This window comes from Schistocerca americana, chromosome 5 (genome assembly GCF_021461395.2).
Source record: "Schistocerca americana isolate TAMUIC-IGC-003095 chromosome 5, iqSchAmer2.1, whole genome shotgun sequence".
Lineage (NCBI taxonomy): Eukaryota > Metazoa > Arthropoda > Insecta > Orthoptera > Acrididae > Schistocerca > Schistocerca americana.
In genome coordinates this window covers 214993822-215010804 of record NC_060123.1, presented here as the reverse complement: position 1 = coordinate 215010804, position 16983 = coordinate 214993822, and the positions used below count along the sequence as shown (strand labels likewise).

The 16983-nt window shown below is 39.4% G+C and overlaps 1 protein-coding gene across 1 annotated transcript in view; it reads right to left on the bottom strand.

Annotated features, from left to right (window-relative positions):
* Positions 1-16983, bottom strand: part of LOC124616271 (solute carrier family 12 member 6) — a 255635-nt gene that overhangs the window by 131716 nt on the left and 106936 nt on the right. Inside the window, exons 6-8 of the mRNA XM_047144575.1 lie at positions 16361-16554; positions 7426-7587; positions 3528-3684 (exon numbers count right to left, since the gene is read on the bottom strand). Of these exons, the coding sequence (XP_047000531.1) occupies positions 3528-3684; positions 7426-7587; positions 16361-16554 (513 nt within the window). The remainder of the gene's footprint in view (positions 1-3527; positions 3685-7425; positions 7588-16360; positions 16555-16983) is intronic.

Here is a 16983-nt window from a genome sequence, read left to right as displayed (position 1 = left end):
GGCTAGGCTGTATGGAAGGTGATTCTTGGTGTGAAAAGGGTCACAGCTGTCAACATGGAGGTATTTCTGGTGGTTGATAGGTATCCTTGAGGTGGAGGCTGACATTAAGGAAGGTGGTTTGTTGGTCTAAGGACGATGAAGTGAAGCAAATGGGGGAGAAGTCATTGAGGTTCTGGAGGAATCAAGATGTCATCAGTGAATCTGAAATCCAGAGAGGGCTTTGAGATTCTGGGTGGTTAGGAAGAATTTCTCTAGGAATAGGTTGGTGCCAAGTGGGTGCCCCTTTCTGTGACACAGTTCTGTTTATAGGTGAGGACTTCAAAGGAGAAATATGTGTGGGTGAGGATACAGTTGGTCATGGGGACCAGGAAAGAGGCTGTAATTTTGAAATCAGTCAAGCACTTGGAAAGGTAGTGTTCAATAGCAGCAAGGTCAGGCACATTGTGAATGGTAGTATAGTGGAGGTTGCATCAATAGTGACTACCTGGGTGCCTAAGTGGTAAAGGTGTGAGAACTGTGGAGAGTCAGTGGAGGAAATGGATGGTGTCTTTTACCAGCCACAATGGATCATCCTGGGTGGTTGACCCACAGCTCCCTCATAGCCACCAAACCATGCCTTGCAGACCTGGTGCATTTAACACAACCTCACACTCACCATACACAATCCATAACTTACTCAAAACACAGTCATGAACCTGTCCTCCATGTATCAATCTTGTCTGAAGGTCTTACCTTTTGCTCCACTCTGAAACTCAATCACTATGGACTTGTTACAGCCTTTCTCTCTTAGTCTTGATCCACATACCAAAACATTTCCCTCCATCCAAGCCTGCCAATGAGGCTCAATCCAAAACCAATACTGAATCTTGCTTGACTCAGCTTACTCCTCCATCCAACTGTCATTCACCCCCACTGCCCGCAAATAAATTGATGTTAACTTTCCAGAATTTCCTAACCTTGAACCTTACCTGACCATCATTCCCCAAATCATGTACTGTGGAAACCAACCTTACATCTGCAGAAAGAACTGCAATACACCACCTAAAAACTGATCCTGAACTTATAAGCCTACCTGTCGACTAAGGCTTCACCACTGTGGCTACGAACCACGAGGATTACTTGGCAGAGCGACTGCATCAGCTGTAAGATATATCTACCTACAAACACTGCCACAGTGACCCATTCTAGAAATCCAGCAGGAGTTTTAGTTCCTCCACAAATACTTAGGCCCATCCCAGAACCTCTTCCATGAATCTGTCTTGTCATCCACACCATTCCCTACACTTCTAAATTCTAAAAGCTTCCTAACAGTTATAAACCCAACCACCAAGGATGACCCACTGCAACTGGTTAGTGTGCCCCCTCCACCAGAAAGAATATCTACTCTCATGGACAAAAAACAGCTTCAGCTGGTTACGTGTAGCCTACCCTCCCACATAAAAGGCACTACCCATTTCCTCCAGCAACCCTCCACAGTTTTTGCTCCTTTACCACCTGCAACCTGCTAGTCACTGTCAATACCACCACTCCTACACTGCCTCAAATTACTCAGTTATGATCTTGTCCAAGGTTATTTGCTACCTCTCCCACACTGCCTCAAATTACTCAGTTATGTATCTTGTCCAAGATTATTTGCTAACAGCGACAACAAAGCCTAGAGAATAATCAGGATTTCCAGTAGGGGCAGAGCTGGGCATTTACTAGGCTGTGCTGTTTTAACAGTAATACACACTGAAGCATTACTTAGTCGCTGCCAGGAATGATCATCATTCTTCCTGTTCTGCTGAACCCACCAATACACATCTTTAGTGTGTATATTGCCCCAGCAAACACTGGGCCATTCAGTCATCTCAGTACATAAATTATATTTTAATACTATTTTGCTTGTAATTAAAACAAACATGTTTGCTGGAGACACTATGTGGTGTTTCTTTGGTAAGAGTTCATGTACCAGGTGTACCGGTATGAAATGAGCGTTAAGATACATTTGTATCGATAGGGAACATTTGTTGTGAACGAGCCTTAATTTTTTTTGTTTGGTTGGTACGACATCTGTCAAAGATATTTAGTATACATCAAGTCATGGAACAAACAACATCATATGTTTTCAACGTGTTAACAATATCGAATTTTGTACCAGAAAGTGATGATTTGCAGAAAGCATTAATTTTTTGTTTTCATTTGAAGAAAAATGCTGCAGAGTCGCATCGAATGCTTGTCGAGGCATATGGTGATCATGCACTATTGGAAGCAACATGCATTAGATGGTTTCAATGGTTCAGAAATAATGATTTTGATGTAAGAAATGAAGACCGTGGAAGATCACCAAAAAATTTGAAGAATTGCAAGCAATATTCGATGGAGATGATACTTGAAGTAAGAAGCAAATGGCAACAATGCTAAATGTTGCACAGCAAACAATTTCTGACTGTTTGAAAGCTATGGGAAAGATCCAAAAGTGTGGAAAATGGGTGCCACATGAATTGAACGAAAGACAGATGGAAAACCGAAAAACCATTTGTCAAATTTTGCTTCAAAGACATGAAAGAAAGTCAATTTTGCATCAAATTGTTACTGGCAATGAAAAATGGATTTATTTTAAGAATCCTAAATGGGAAAAATCATGGGTTAAACTGGGACAACCATCATCATCGACTGCAAAACCAGATCGATTCGGTAAGAAGACAATGCTCTGCGTTTGGTGGAATCAGAAAGGTGTGGTGAATCATGAGCTTCTAAAACCCAGTGAAGCTGTGAATACCAATCACTACAGACAACAAATGATCAATTTGAACTATGCATTGATTGAGAAAAGACCAGAATGGGCCAGAAGACATGGCAAAGTAATTTTTTTACACGACAATGCACCTGCACACAAAGCAAAACTGGTTCAGGATACAATCAAAACATTTGGCTGGGAGCTGCTACCCCACCTGCCGCATCCACCAGACTTGGCCCCTTCCGACTACCACTTGTTTTCATCAGTGGGACATGCATTGGCTGAGGAACACTTCGATTCCTATGAAGAAGTCGAAAATTGGGTGTCTGATTGGTTTGCTTGAAAAGACGAACATTTCTGTTGGCATGGTGTCCACAAATTGCCAGAAAGGTTGTCAAAATGTATAGAAAGCAATGGTCAGTACTTTGAATAAAATGTTTTTACTTTTCAATTAAAAAGTAGTGTTTCATTTTCACAAAAAAAAAAAAAAAAAAAAAAAACGCTCATTTCATACCGGTACACCTGGTAAGCATTATAGCAAAACGAAGCTGAAAATATCTTACAAAATATTACAGAAAAGGCATTTGTTGACTAAGAAGAGATGTCTAGTAGAATTTAAACATAAGAAAATTAAATACATTAACAAACCAAATACTGAATTTTAAAGTGAAGTATAGTTAATTGAGACATAGCATATTACTGGCATCATAGGCGAAAAAAGGATTTCGCTAGTGTGTGCGTGTGTGTGTGTGTCTGTGTGTGTTTGTGTGTGTGTGCATGCAAAGGAAAATTATAATTTGAATATTACTTGTCTCTAAGGAGCAGGTTGTCAACAGTTCCAGCAAACAGCAGTACTGCTGAGAGGTACACTGTAGACGTGGTGAGTATGGCGCATATGGTGCCCACTGGAATTGATTTCTGTGCATCTGCTAGATCACCAGAACGGTTTGATCCAGCCATTATGCCTGTAGATAAGACAGTCATCATCTTTCACCAAAAATAATATCAAAGATACAAATAACTTATTCACCTATGCAAACATGAATCTTGACAACAATGCTTGGAAGCATATCACAGTCAGCTGTTAAGGCAAAACCTATTTGACTAGAAGCTGTAGACATAATGTCATTTACTGTACAATATATTCAGTACTTACTTCTTCTCTTGGTGATGTGGGAGTCAAGAGGCTACCAAAATTTAAAAAAAAAAGTTATTTCACCAATGCATTATACTAAAAAATATGTGAATTCAAACTGAGAAGAATATTTCATCTCATCTAGAAAGTAATAGATTCTCATTCATCTTGTGCACTGTGTGTTATCTAATTTTATTCACAATTTTTAATTCTCTAGGTACCACAGGTGATCTTGGCATCAGTTACCAAGCAAAATGCAACAGAATGAAAATATTCTTTGGTTGATGTCCAAGTTGTCATAGATACAAATAATTTATTTACCTATGAAAAACATGAAGCCTGACTGCAAAGGTTGGTAGCAAATATTATTCACAGTCACTTGTTATAGGTCAATGACAACTAACTGACACTTAATGCAAATACAAGAAATTACATTAACATTTGAAAGAAATGAACCTATTGTTGTGTGGTAAAAGAAAACAAGAGGAGAAATTGCAATTAACTATGTACTTTCCCAGAGACTTACTTTAGCTATTTTGCTCTTGGAGTTATCTCAAAAGTTTGCATTCAAGAATGGAACAATTTAGGTATTTACAATCCCTTGTAATTTACATATTTAAGGTAAAGTAAAATTTCATTTAAAAGGAATTTTTATTTTACGAGCATGGACTAGTCGAGTCACACTTCTCAACAGACTGCCAATTCACAATAAGAGACTCCAATTCACAATAAGAAGGCTAAAGTTGAAACAAAAAAGTTAAGATTTATAAAAACACTTTTCAGAGATTAAGACAAATTGTTGACTTACATTGACAATAATTCGTTGGTTTCACAGAGTTCAACACACAACTAACTTTTAACAGCACAATGACTCTTTTTAACTGAAATGGAGGAAACTTAGGAAGTTAAAGAATAACTAGCTGATATTAAACTAATCTTATATGGGAGAAGCCAAATTGTTACAATTTACTTGTCACGGGAAACCAGGAGTCTGAGGGTGTTGTCTCATGCTGTCCTTTTTAACCTATTTTTATTTTTCATACACACATACTGGTGTTGACAAAAGATGTGTACAGCAAAATTTAATAGGTATATCTGATCAGTCATTTAGGTTTGTTGTATTAAAGGCCCGGGTCTCCATGAATTTATTATAACACTGCCTTGTGTTAATGTCTTTAATGTATGGTGTAATTCGTAGTCCGGATGAGGTACTTAGCTGAACCCAGACAATCTATAAGACAGGCAGAGCTGCTGTGAAACAAGGGCAAGCCAAGATAACCACTTGCTGGATCTTGGTGCCTCAAGCTGACGAAAAATGCCAGCACCCCCCCCCCCCCCCCCCACTCTATTGTATTTCCAGAAGGCGGGATACAGATTCAATACATGTTATTGGGATTGAGTGAAAACAAGCACTTGCATACAGAAAGTGCTTTTATAAGGGAAAGGATGTGAGAGATTTTCACGTATCAGAGAAAATGGAATCTGCTAACAAAAGAATGCCTTCTGAAAAACTAGCCTTGATGAAACACATATAGACACAGCTTGGAGGTTGCTCAATACTTTGTATCTGAGAACAATGGGCAACAGTTATTCACATCTGGAAGCTGCCATCTTGTTTCAACATGGTTGCTGCAGCAACTCTGGAAAAACATGCTTGAGCTGCTATCCAGGATGCTACTTGCTAACTGCCGTAGACAGAGTCAGTTGTCCCACACTCCTGTCAGACGATTGTTGCCTGGTAACAACATGCATATTTACATGTTACAATCTACTTGCCAGCATTCTATTTTGCTCTAAGTAACTAGTACTAAAAGCCCCAGCAAGGAACAAGAGAGATTTTCATTAATATAATGGGCATATTATTATTTATTTACTGCTTTAACTGTAGGGATTGGTAGATGTTCACTGTTTGCTAACAGCATTTGTAAAAGGTAACCGAAGTTGGTAGCCATGGCCGAACACCTTCTTGTGAAAATATACAACTGTAATGTAAAATTTACATGCATTCCAGCTGGTGAACCTAATTCCTTTTATTTATTAATTTGTAAATGACACACCTAAGTGCAATTAAATTATAATCTCTATATGTGTGAAAGGCAATGTCCTGACTGACTGTCTCATTATCACCCAGCCCAAGCTGCTGAGAACAGAAACTTGAAATTTGGAGAGGTGTTAATGTTAATCATATACTGCAGGCCTCATTTAAGAAGGAATTTTTCAAAATTCCAATCCTAAGGGAATTAAAAAGGGGATGAAATGTCCCCCCCCCCCCCCCCCCCTATTATGAAAGCAATTCTGAAGCTAAGTCTATGAAAATTTCAGTTTGGATTCTCGGGTAGCAATTTAAAAAAAACATTTGTCTCACTGTTTTTGGAAATTAAACCTCGATGGGGACAAAATAGAGAATGAAGTTTTTTATGGAAATATTTCACTACGCAAGCATTTTTTGAAGCTAAACCTATGCAAATTCATATCTGTCTTCTCTGTTAGAAAATTTTTAAAAGAACACATTTCACTGTTTTTGGAAATCCAACCCTAAATGGGTTAATAGTTTTATGAAAGTGTTTCATTGTGAAAGCATTCTTAAGCAAAATCTTTAAAAATTGCTGTTTAGATTCTCGGTTAGGAATTACAAAAATATGTGTTTCTCTGTGTTTGGAAATTAAACCCCTAAGGGGGTAAATTGGACCAGACTGAGTCACTGACTTATCATGGCCCAGTCCAAGTCGTTAAGGATAGAAACTTGAAGTTTGGAAAAGGAGAGGATATTATCCTGTAGGCATCGCTTATGAAGGGATTGTTCAAAACTCCAGTCCAAAGGGGATGAAATAGGGGATGAAAGGCTGTTTGAAAATCTGTCAGTATTAAAGTAATTTTGAAGCTGGAACTATGAAAACTACGTGGTTAGAAACAAAAAATATGTTTTTCAGCATTTGAAATTCAGCCACAAACAGCAAAAATAGTGGGGTTATTAAAGAACTACTAAGAATTTTAAAACTAAACCTATGAAAACAGGTATTGGACTTTTCAGTTTTAAAAAAAAGTTTCTGTGTTTTTGGATATTCAACCCCCTCAGGGAGTGTAATAGGGGATGAAAAGTTTTATTAATTATTTCATTATGAAAGCATATTTGAAGCTAACTGTACCAAATTTTGTATTTGTTTTCTCTGCTAGAAACAAAAAACTATATGTTTACTGTTTTTGGAAATTCAGTCCCTAATAGGGTGAAATAGAGGATGAAAATTTTAAAGAAAATATTTTGTTGTATTAAACGTAATTTAAAGCCAAGTCTATGCAAATTGCTATTTCATTCTTCGTTAGATATAAAGAAATCTGTGTTAGGGGATGAAAGTTTCTGTGGAAATATCTCCACAAAAATACAAAGGGAATGATTAACAAAAACCTTGGACTCCAGTTTGTAGTAATATTCATGTCCATTTATGACACATATGACAGGTCCCGTATCATATAAATAATACCCCAGATGATAAAAATATGATACAGAAAATTACTTCTCACATTAATTTGCTTATTGAACCATAGTAAAAAAAGTTATAGGAAGGTGACTTACCTGTCACTGATGGGAAGAAGATACCAATTAAAATAGTAAATGAAGTTGTTAAATCAGCATAAACCTGATTGTATGACGGTCTGTCGAGTCTCTCAATCTCATCAGGATCTTTAGATTTTGCAATGAACTGCCCTTCCTCTAAGAAACTGTTGTGAATGTTGTCTGGAGCATGAAAGAAAAACACATTTTTTTATATTACACATTAAGAAACAAGTATCAAAACTGACAAAAAAAAAGGCATGTGTGCGTCTGTCAAAAAAATTAGGCCCCCAAAATGAGTACCAGTGAAAACCACAGAGTGGCTTTATCTTCAGATATGGGCATATCTTTACTACTGCATGCTGAAAGTATGTTCAGAAAGGGATAACATTTACATATCAGAAAAAAGACCTATGTGTATAGATTAATTTGACACACATCTTGCAAGACAGAGATGTGATCAGAACCAGATAAAATCTGGATGCTGGACAAACAATTTTTGGTGTGATGCACCAGCCAGCCATGGGTGTGTGGCTCCTCTGCCTGGTATATGCACTGGTTTATGTGCAGTGCACTTGGGAAATTGGAGCAGATGAGGAATTTCATAGTCTGAATATATCTTATCTGTACTGGTATCCTCAAGATTGTATGTGCCTCACAGACTGTGAACTCATTTGAAAAGTGGATTTCAGGACACCATCAGGGCACACCACTATACAGTTAATGTTGTCTCACAGTTTCAACTAATCAATATAAACTGCAGAGGTTTTGGCATAGGCTTTAATAAAAGAGAAGACACTTTTTAAATGAAATTTATAGCAGTCTCCAAGTAACACTGCTAAAAATCTAAATTTAACCTGGGACTCTCAAGTGCCCAGTATAATAGTTGATCCAATCCCTGGAAGAGAATTGCCATTTGATCTATATCAAGTGGCACTATGTCTGCTTTTCAGATGATTCCAAATGACTTTTTCACTCATGAGTGATTTGTGAATGCCATTTCCATGAGTAGGAACATTAATGACAATAACCTGTATGATTGACATACAATTGAAAATTGCTGCCAGGTGGACAGTGGTAACATCTTTGTCAATAATGGTCGTAATGTTATACAGCAATGTCCAAACATCTTTGCTCCACCATTATGCCTATTAATGGTTACTGTAGCATGCCCAGAGCTTACAGTACCAGAGCAGTGATCACCCGACCATACCTCAGCTCAACAACTAGAGGATTTACCCATTTTTAGGTAAGAATGTCAGAGGAGTGCTTGCTGTTCGACCTAGGGGATGTGTGATTTTACTGAAGTACCTTCAATAAATCCTGAGATAAGACTTCTTGTTGTTACTGCTTCTATTTATCAATAGCAATAATTCAAGCTTTTTGGTAAGCATTTGGTTTACTGATATTAAAAAATGGACTGTATCTCCCAAATATTTGAGTGTCTTTAACTTCATTTGCAGATAAACTGTTATTTTTCCCTGAGAATACAGATGGTCCTGGCACTTTGCTGTTTCCCTGAACATATACACAACAGTATCCTTATTCTAATGAAAGCATTAGTAATACCAACACCAAGTCAAATGTTTCTCCAAACAGATATGGTTTCGTCTCTGACTGCCTTTTTACCAAGTATGCCTGTACGGAATGTATGTATTTCAATCACTGACCTATCAGTACCATGTAATAATTGGTCTTATGACAACCTACCAGGCACTAGCAAAGAAGCACATCCAATATCTGCTACATTCAGCACTAGGATCTTCTGCTTTAAGTGTACGCAAGCTACTGTTTGCGCAACATATTATTCTGTTGTTTTGTTTGCTCTGTCAATTGAAATTCATTTTGTGTTATGGTTTATTTTACAGCTAATAAAGTGAGTTTTGCTAACTCACAACAAGCTGAAACTCTGAAACTTTGCTGCTCTGCCTCTCATGACCTCATCATACATAGAATGTCAAACCCTAATCTTCCTTCCTTCACTGTGAAGACAATGCTACTGTCTGCATGCTCTAAAAATGAACACATGCTCAACAGTTGAGTTACTGTGCTCAGTCTCATATTTATATCTCTACTGACTGTTAAGTGGTTTCTCCACTATGCAGTGAAATTTTATTTACTCATATCAATGCACTCCACCCACAATTTTTCATTATCAAACCATTTTTATCACATGTCTCCCTTCCATCACATTTCCTGTCATTTGCTGGTATCTCTATGCTCCATCTGACATAATGCACACACATTTGAAGGCCAAACGCATTAGCTGTGTGTTGTCATCAAAGAGAGTGTGCCATGAAAGAGCAATATTGTGAACTTCCAACAGAGCCCACCACAGGTGTGTGCCTATTTAAACCCTGCTGCACTACACTTGCGCTTGATTATCATGTTATTACTTCTTGCATACATCTGCCTTGTCTTATTGTGTTCAGTGTATGTTATGGTGATTGCTGTACATGACACGAGTCTAATAAAGTTGTACTACCATTCTTGGTTGTGTTGTGTGTCCAAGTTACAACACAAGTGAAGACAGGTGTGGAATTGTTCTCCATGCGGTTTTCAGTCTCTGGTTGGTCCTCCATTGCATCTACGAGTATGATGTCTGACCGTGCCACTGATGATTTTCTACACCGGCTGGTTGATCAGCAAAGGGTTCTTACTGAAGTGTTGCAGCATCTCAGTCAACAGCAGGAGGCATTCACCACAGTGCAACACAATCAAATCCAGATATTGCGAACACTTGCCTTTGTTTTGACGACTTTGGTTCCTACTCAACTTATGTCACCTGCTGCATCAATGTCACCTGCTGCATCACCCCTTACACCTCCGGTTTTGCCTGTAACTACCCCGGTCATTTATACCCTCCATTTCTATCTTATGATGAGTCTGTTGAAGAATGGGATGGCTACAAAAAACTGTTGCTGCAGCATTTTCATGCATTTGGATTGACGTATGTTACCTTATTCCATGCTTTCTTTTTGGCTTGATTATTACCTCACCCCTTCCCCTGCAGCATCTGCCTTCACTCTCTTTTGATAACATGTGTGACCTTCTTTCAAAATACTACTGTAAACAGACATGCCACTGCCACTATAGCTGAGTTCTATCAGTGTTGCAAGGAACCAGAAAATTCTTATAAGTCTTGGGCAGCTGAGCTTTGTGGTTTAAGCCATTGTTGTCACTTTGTCATTGATGTACATAAGGAGTCATATGCTGATCAAATGGTTCATGAGGCAATAATTCGGTTGGGCCCCCATCGTGAGCAGTCATTTCAGTGTGAAAACCCGTCCCTCTCCGACACTCTGATTATTGCCCAATTGTTTGGGGTTTCAAGGGCTGTGGGTACTCAAACTGAATCATGGTTGTGAGGTTGTAGAACTCCATTCTGCATCCACCCCACCATTTGTTGGATCATTCACAGGGGTACAATATGGTGTCAGCAGTCTGTGCAGGAGCAAGACAGCGTGGCAGCCCACCCAATCCGCTGAGGCAGGCACGGCTGCAGCAGCAGCACAGCAAGCCCGGTAATGAACAACAATGCAAGCACTCCATGCCTGCCTCTTGTCTGTCATGTCTTGTCACTCGTGATAGGCCAGACCGTCCTAAGCGGGCGGCCATTTGCCGCCAGTGTAATAGAATGGGCCACACTGCTCCTGTCTGTAATGCAAAATTCCAACTGCCTATTGCAGACACTGACATGGATGTCAGTTGTGTATCGGCAGCCTCTGTTGGATCCAATAAGCTTTTTATTGACATCAAGGTTAATCAGAATGTTTTGCACATGCAAGTTGACACTGGTGCTGCTGTGTCAGTACTCTACTTGCAAACATGCATGCACTTGCGTACTCCCCCTTTAGAGGCACTGTCACATACATTAGTCAACTACAATAAACAAAGCATTCCGACATTAGGTACTTTCTCGGCCCCATTCACATATAAATCTGTGTTTCGTACTCTGACTTTTCTGGTGGTAAACAATACACGCATCAACAATTTTTTTGCTTTTGATGCCTCTAACCTTTTCGGGTTTATTATTTCTGATAAAGTTAGTCTGATCTCTGTTCAAGTGTATTACCACACACCTTGACTCTTTATGCTCTGAATTTTCCACCATTTTCTGCAGGATTGGGTTGCACCAATAATTTCAAAGCCCACATCAACATGAAACCTTCAGCCAGACCCCATTTCCTCCGGGCTCATCTGGTGCCAGTGGCACTCCGTGACCAAGTCAAGGTGGAGCTTGATTGCCTCATGGCCTCCAGGGTCATCCGGCCAATCTATTCCAGTGATGGGGCTACCCCCTAGTCATTGACAAGAGGCTGTTGGTACGGTTACGCCTTTGCAGCGATTTCAAAGTTTCTGTCAATACTCAGTGTATCATTGACACATATCCCTGACGAACCTTTTGCTAAGTTTGCTGATGGTCAGTATTTTTCCAAGATTGACATCTCCGATGTGTATTGCAGCTTCCTGTTGATGCTGACTCTCAACAGCTCTTGATCATTAACACACCCTTCAGCTTGTATCAATACTTGCAAGTCACAATTTGGCATGAAGAGCACCCGGTCAATTTTTGAACAGTTTCTCGAACAACTCATGAGGTCTGTGTCTGGCTGTGCCAACTATGATTTTATGGTCTTTAGCTCCTCCACTGCTGAACATTTCAACAACTTACATGCACTCTTTTTGGTGTTACAGACTGCTGGGTTAAAATACAACTTGGAAAAATGCCACTTCTTTCAGCCTCCTATTGTCTTTCAGCCTCCTATTGTTTATCTTGGGTTTGATGACTCTAGGCTGGTTTCAAACTCCTTTGTCAGAATGTCTCTGCCATTGTGGCTCTTCCACATCCTATGTCGGTCAAGGAACTTCAGGTGCTTCTTTTTTCCTTTTTTTTCCCCAGATAAGACTGCTTATTATCATCAGTTGTTGCCGGGAGTGGCGTTGGCTGCACAAATGTTATATGCCTTGCTGCATAAGAAGACACCTTTCCACTGGTTGCAGGCATGTCAAACTTTGTTTTCCAAACTGCAGTCTATGTTACAATCTGCATCTTGCCTCGTAACCTACCACTGGGTCAACATTTCGTTTTAGCAACAGATGTGTCCCAGCATGAGCTGGGGACAGTGTTAGCTCATAAATATTCTGTGGTTCTGGGCAGCCTACTGCATATGCATTGAAGACACTTAATTCAGCCCTGACTAGATATTCACAAAGACAGAAAGAAACGCTTGCAATTTTTTATATATTAAAGAAGTTTCATGTTTTACTGTATGGTGTAAAATCCCATCTCATCACGGATCATATGCCATTGGTTTCACTGTTTAACCCCCAGCATCAGGCCAGACAAAGCAGTGCACTGCCTTCAACATTGGGCACTGCTCCTCTCTCAGTACAACTACGAGATTCACTTTTGCCCACGGTTAAACATGCGAATGCTGATGTGCCCTCCCATCTTACAGCTGATCTAGAGCCAGTTTTTTATTGGGAGGAGTTACTCTGTTTCCCCACTGACGAATGCACTCAACAAACTGCCAATGGGTTTCCAATCACTAGCGCTCGGGTTCCGCAGGCTGGTTTATCGATCCAATTTTACAGAAAGTGATATACTGCATGCAACATGGCTGGCCTGAGGCGCCTTCATCATCAGCATACAACCCCCTCTGTGACTACTATGTATTTTGGCATCATTTCTCTGTCACTGATGGTGTTCTACTACTTGATAAGGGCTGTTCAGCTCCTCGGATAGTGGTTCCCTTGGCTCCCTGTTTGAAGATACTGCAACTGCTGTATGCTGATCACTGTGGGGGCATCACGAACCAAGGCTTTAGCCTGTTGTCACATTTTTTAGCCTGGTTTGGACGGCAAAATTGCTCATTTAGTTCAGCATGTCTTCAATTCCCATCGCAACAAGCTGCTCCACGGGCAATGTTGTATCTGTGCCTGCAACCTTCACAGGCTTGGGACCATCTCCACATCAATTTTGCCAGCCCTTTCCTTAATGCATAATGGCTAATAGTAATTGATGCACTCTCTCTGTTCCCACATGTTATTCATTGCCTATCAACTTCGGCCTCTGCCGCCATTGCACCCCGATAAAATTTTTTTCCCATCGAAGGATTTCCGGCAACATTCGTCTCTGATAATGGCCCTCAATCTGTGCCACACGAGTTTACCTTCTTCTGCAATGTCCATGGGATTTGCCACATTTTTGCCCCACGCTTCCATCCACAGAACAACGGTTAGGCTGAAAGGCTAGTTAGAACATTCAAAATGCAAATGAGAAATTGTGTGACTCGATGCCCATCTAACATTGTCTTGGATCAATTTCTGTCTTCCTATCAGTTCACATCACTTGGTATAACAGCCCTGCCAAATGGTTCTATGGGCATTAACACCAGATGCTCTTGCATCTCCTGTGGCCCTGTCAGGGATGCCAACCCATGCAGTCGTCACACTGTTTGTATGAAGGTAGCCCCCTGTGCACGTCACTATGACCAGTTACGCCTGCACATGGACGACTGGCAACTCTGGCTAGGACACTAACATCGCCACACCAGTCTGAGTCGCTCAACATATCAACTGATGGCGGATGGGTCCCTGCCATGACATATGAGAGACCCCCGGTCACCAGTGGGTGAACCTGGTCCGGCTTCTCCAATATCGCTACCAGTATCAATGCAGCCACCATCCAAGCCACAGCCATTTCCTAAGCCTTAGCTGCCACTGTGGGGACACCACCATCACCAGACCCTGAACCTGATGCGGACATGCAGCTTGGGCTGACATCACTCATCCGACAACATGGTTTGCCATGAGAAGGCAGACTGTGACGCTGCCCACGTCCCAAGTACTTCCGACCATACACCCCAATGTCAGCACGTCATCTCAGTCTGAGCCTCATGGTGGAAGGTGCCATGGACATCTTGCAAATCTGGGCTGTTCTCCAAGCAAAGAGGAATTAAGTAATGTGTGCACACTTGAGGGTTCACACATTAGCAGTGTGTTGTCATTCACGAGAGTGCACTACAAATGCACAATGCTGTGAACTTCTGCCACAGGTGAGTGCCTACTTGAACTCTGCCATACTATGATCACACTCAGTTATCATGTTATTACTGCTTGTGTACATTTGCGTTATCTTTTTGTGTTTAGAGTATGTTATGGTGACTGGCATACATGCCACAGTCTAATAAAATCGTATTAACATTCTTCACCGTGTTGCGTGCTCAAGTTGCAACACTATCATTTTGTTTTTATCTATCCATCTGTTTCTTTACTATGTTTATTTCCTCAGTTTTCCTTATGCATATGAATTATATGCTGTTTATTATCTGCTGAGTGTTGGATGTAAGTGACACCATAACCAACAGGTTGTAACTGCTTGAAACAACATGGCCTCATTCTGGTTATCCTAACAGTGGTTAGATTAATACCTAAAGCACTTTTTTTAAGCTTTTACATTTGCATAGGACATACCTCTTCAGTATTTTTCATGTCACACTTCCATAGTTTCGTCCTGCAAAAATTTGATATATTTTTCTTTACAGGTACACCAACTGGTCTATCTTTTATCAAGGTACAACAATCTCATACGTGTTATGAAATATTTTGAAACAAAGAAATTATGGTCACAGTCTAACTCTTTTCTTCTGTTTATTGTTTGCAGTAAATATTTTGCTGTTATTCTTCTAATCCCACTGGACATGTTGATGGATCAATCTGTGTAGCTATGCTTATCACATGCTGCGGGTTTAAGGGCTGCACGGAGTGTCACTATCCCACTTATCAACTAGATATCCGCTCTCTTGGGTATATTTACTAATGATGACCTTGCGCTACGTAGTTCTCTCTTAAACTGCAATTTGGACTAAATTGTTTACTACCAAGACCATTTATCTAGTGTAGGGATTTGACTTCCAGCCCAAAATGTGCCAACCTTCGCACACTGTTCAACTGACTGTTCCTTTTTTCAGTGAATGAACTGAAGGATATGAGTGTACCAAGAGTGTAGCTCACATCCAGGTGTTTCCCAGTCAAATCTGTAAATAGTTTTCTCTAGCATGGACATGTGAGTTATTCAACAAACATTCAGAATACCACAAGGTATCTACATCCAGAAGTTTTGTGCGTATCTAGAAAAGCCAGAAACTATTAATTTCTCTGGTTTAGTAGTTAATATGTTGTGCTTAATCAAATCTGTTAGTGAAGAAGCAGAGTTGCAACAATTATCAGCATCTTCTCTTCCATAATTTATTTTTGATAGCCAAGCTATGGAATTCAACTTTTTAAGTCATTTCTTTCAATTGCTCAATGTCTCCAATGAAGATAGCTCTACATTAAAGTTCTGAATTGAGAATGTAACATTAAAGTAAAATACAGATTATGTCACATCCTTACATCCTTCATTATCAATTACATCCATTTTAATGACCAGATACATTACTGGGGACACAACAATTCATCAGAGAATGAGAAGACACGGAAAATCTACAGAATTAATGCAAGAAATGCAATGCAATGTCCAGAACAAATGGTGAAGTTCATTTACGTGTGGAGAAAGATGAAGATGGCAAAACTGATAAATAATATGGACTGTTAATGTAGAAATGAAAATAAAAGAAAGTATGAAAAGACAGAAGATCACACAAAGTATATAATAAGATCAGAATGATATGAGCCACAAGAAAAAGTGACAGTATATTGGTTGATCTTTTTTGCAGCAGAAATTTTCACCTTTCATGGTATAGCTATGCTCAAGGCAGAAATCTAGGAAAAATGTTCTTTATCCACTCATCATTCATCTATATAAAATACAGCTCACTTGTCTCTGGCACAACTGAAATCATTACAGTATCCACATTCTCCCAAACTTTTCTCTGTTTACAAGAAATGAAAATCTATCTTGTACACGAGACACACTAACATTTATTTTATTAAATAAAATGAAACTCACCGAGGAAGACTCCACTGGCTAGCCCCTTGATGCCCTGAACTTTGCTTACGTTGTTCTCTTCAAAGTAAGGATCACAAGTAGCTTCACCAGTTGATGAATTTGTACAGAAAATATTGTACAGGGGACCATTTACAGTCTTGTTACAATCCTGTATATCAATATCCTTTAGTAACCGTTTTCCAAGTACACACATGCTGAAAGAAGAGATAAAAGATTTCAAGTTTAATTAATATTTTTATATACAATCTATACAATTTATATACAATCATGATAAACATATAGATACTCATAAGATGAAACAATGAATTGGTATCAGTGCTATACAGAACTGAACACTGAAGTGCTAACTTTTGAAAATCTGAATGGTTCTATGCCCTAAGATGGAAGTGACAAATGATGCAATAAGCCATCTGGACCATGTATAGTCTCAAATTTAAGATCTTATCCGTTTTTGAACTTAGTGTTTTAAACTCTGACTCTATAGTAGTATATGTCATGCTAACACAATTAACCCTGTGATAAAAAATAAATAACAATAAAAAATATCATAAAATTCCTGAACTACAAAAAAGATACATTTTTGTTTATGTGAATACATGTTATCATAATTATCCTATTGTGCT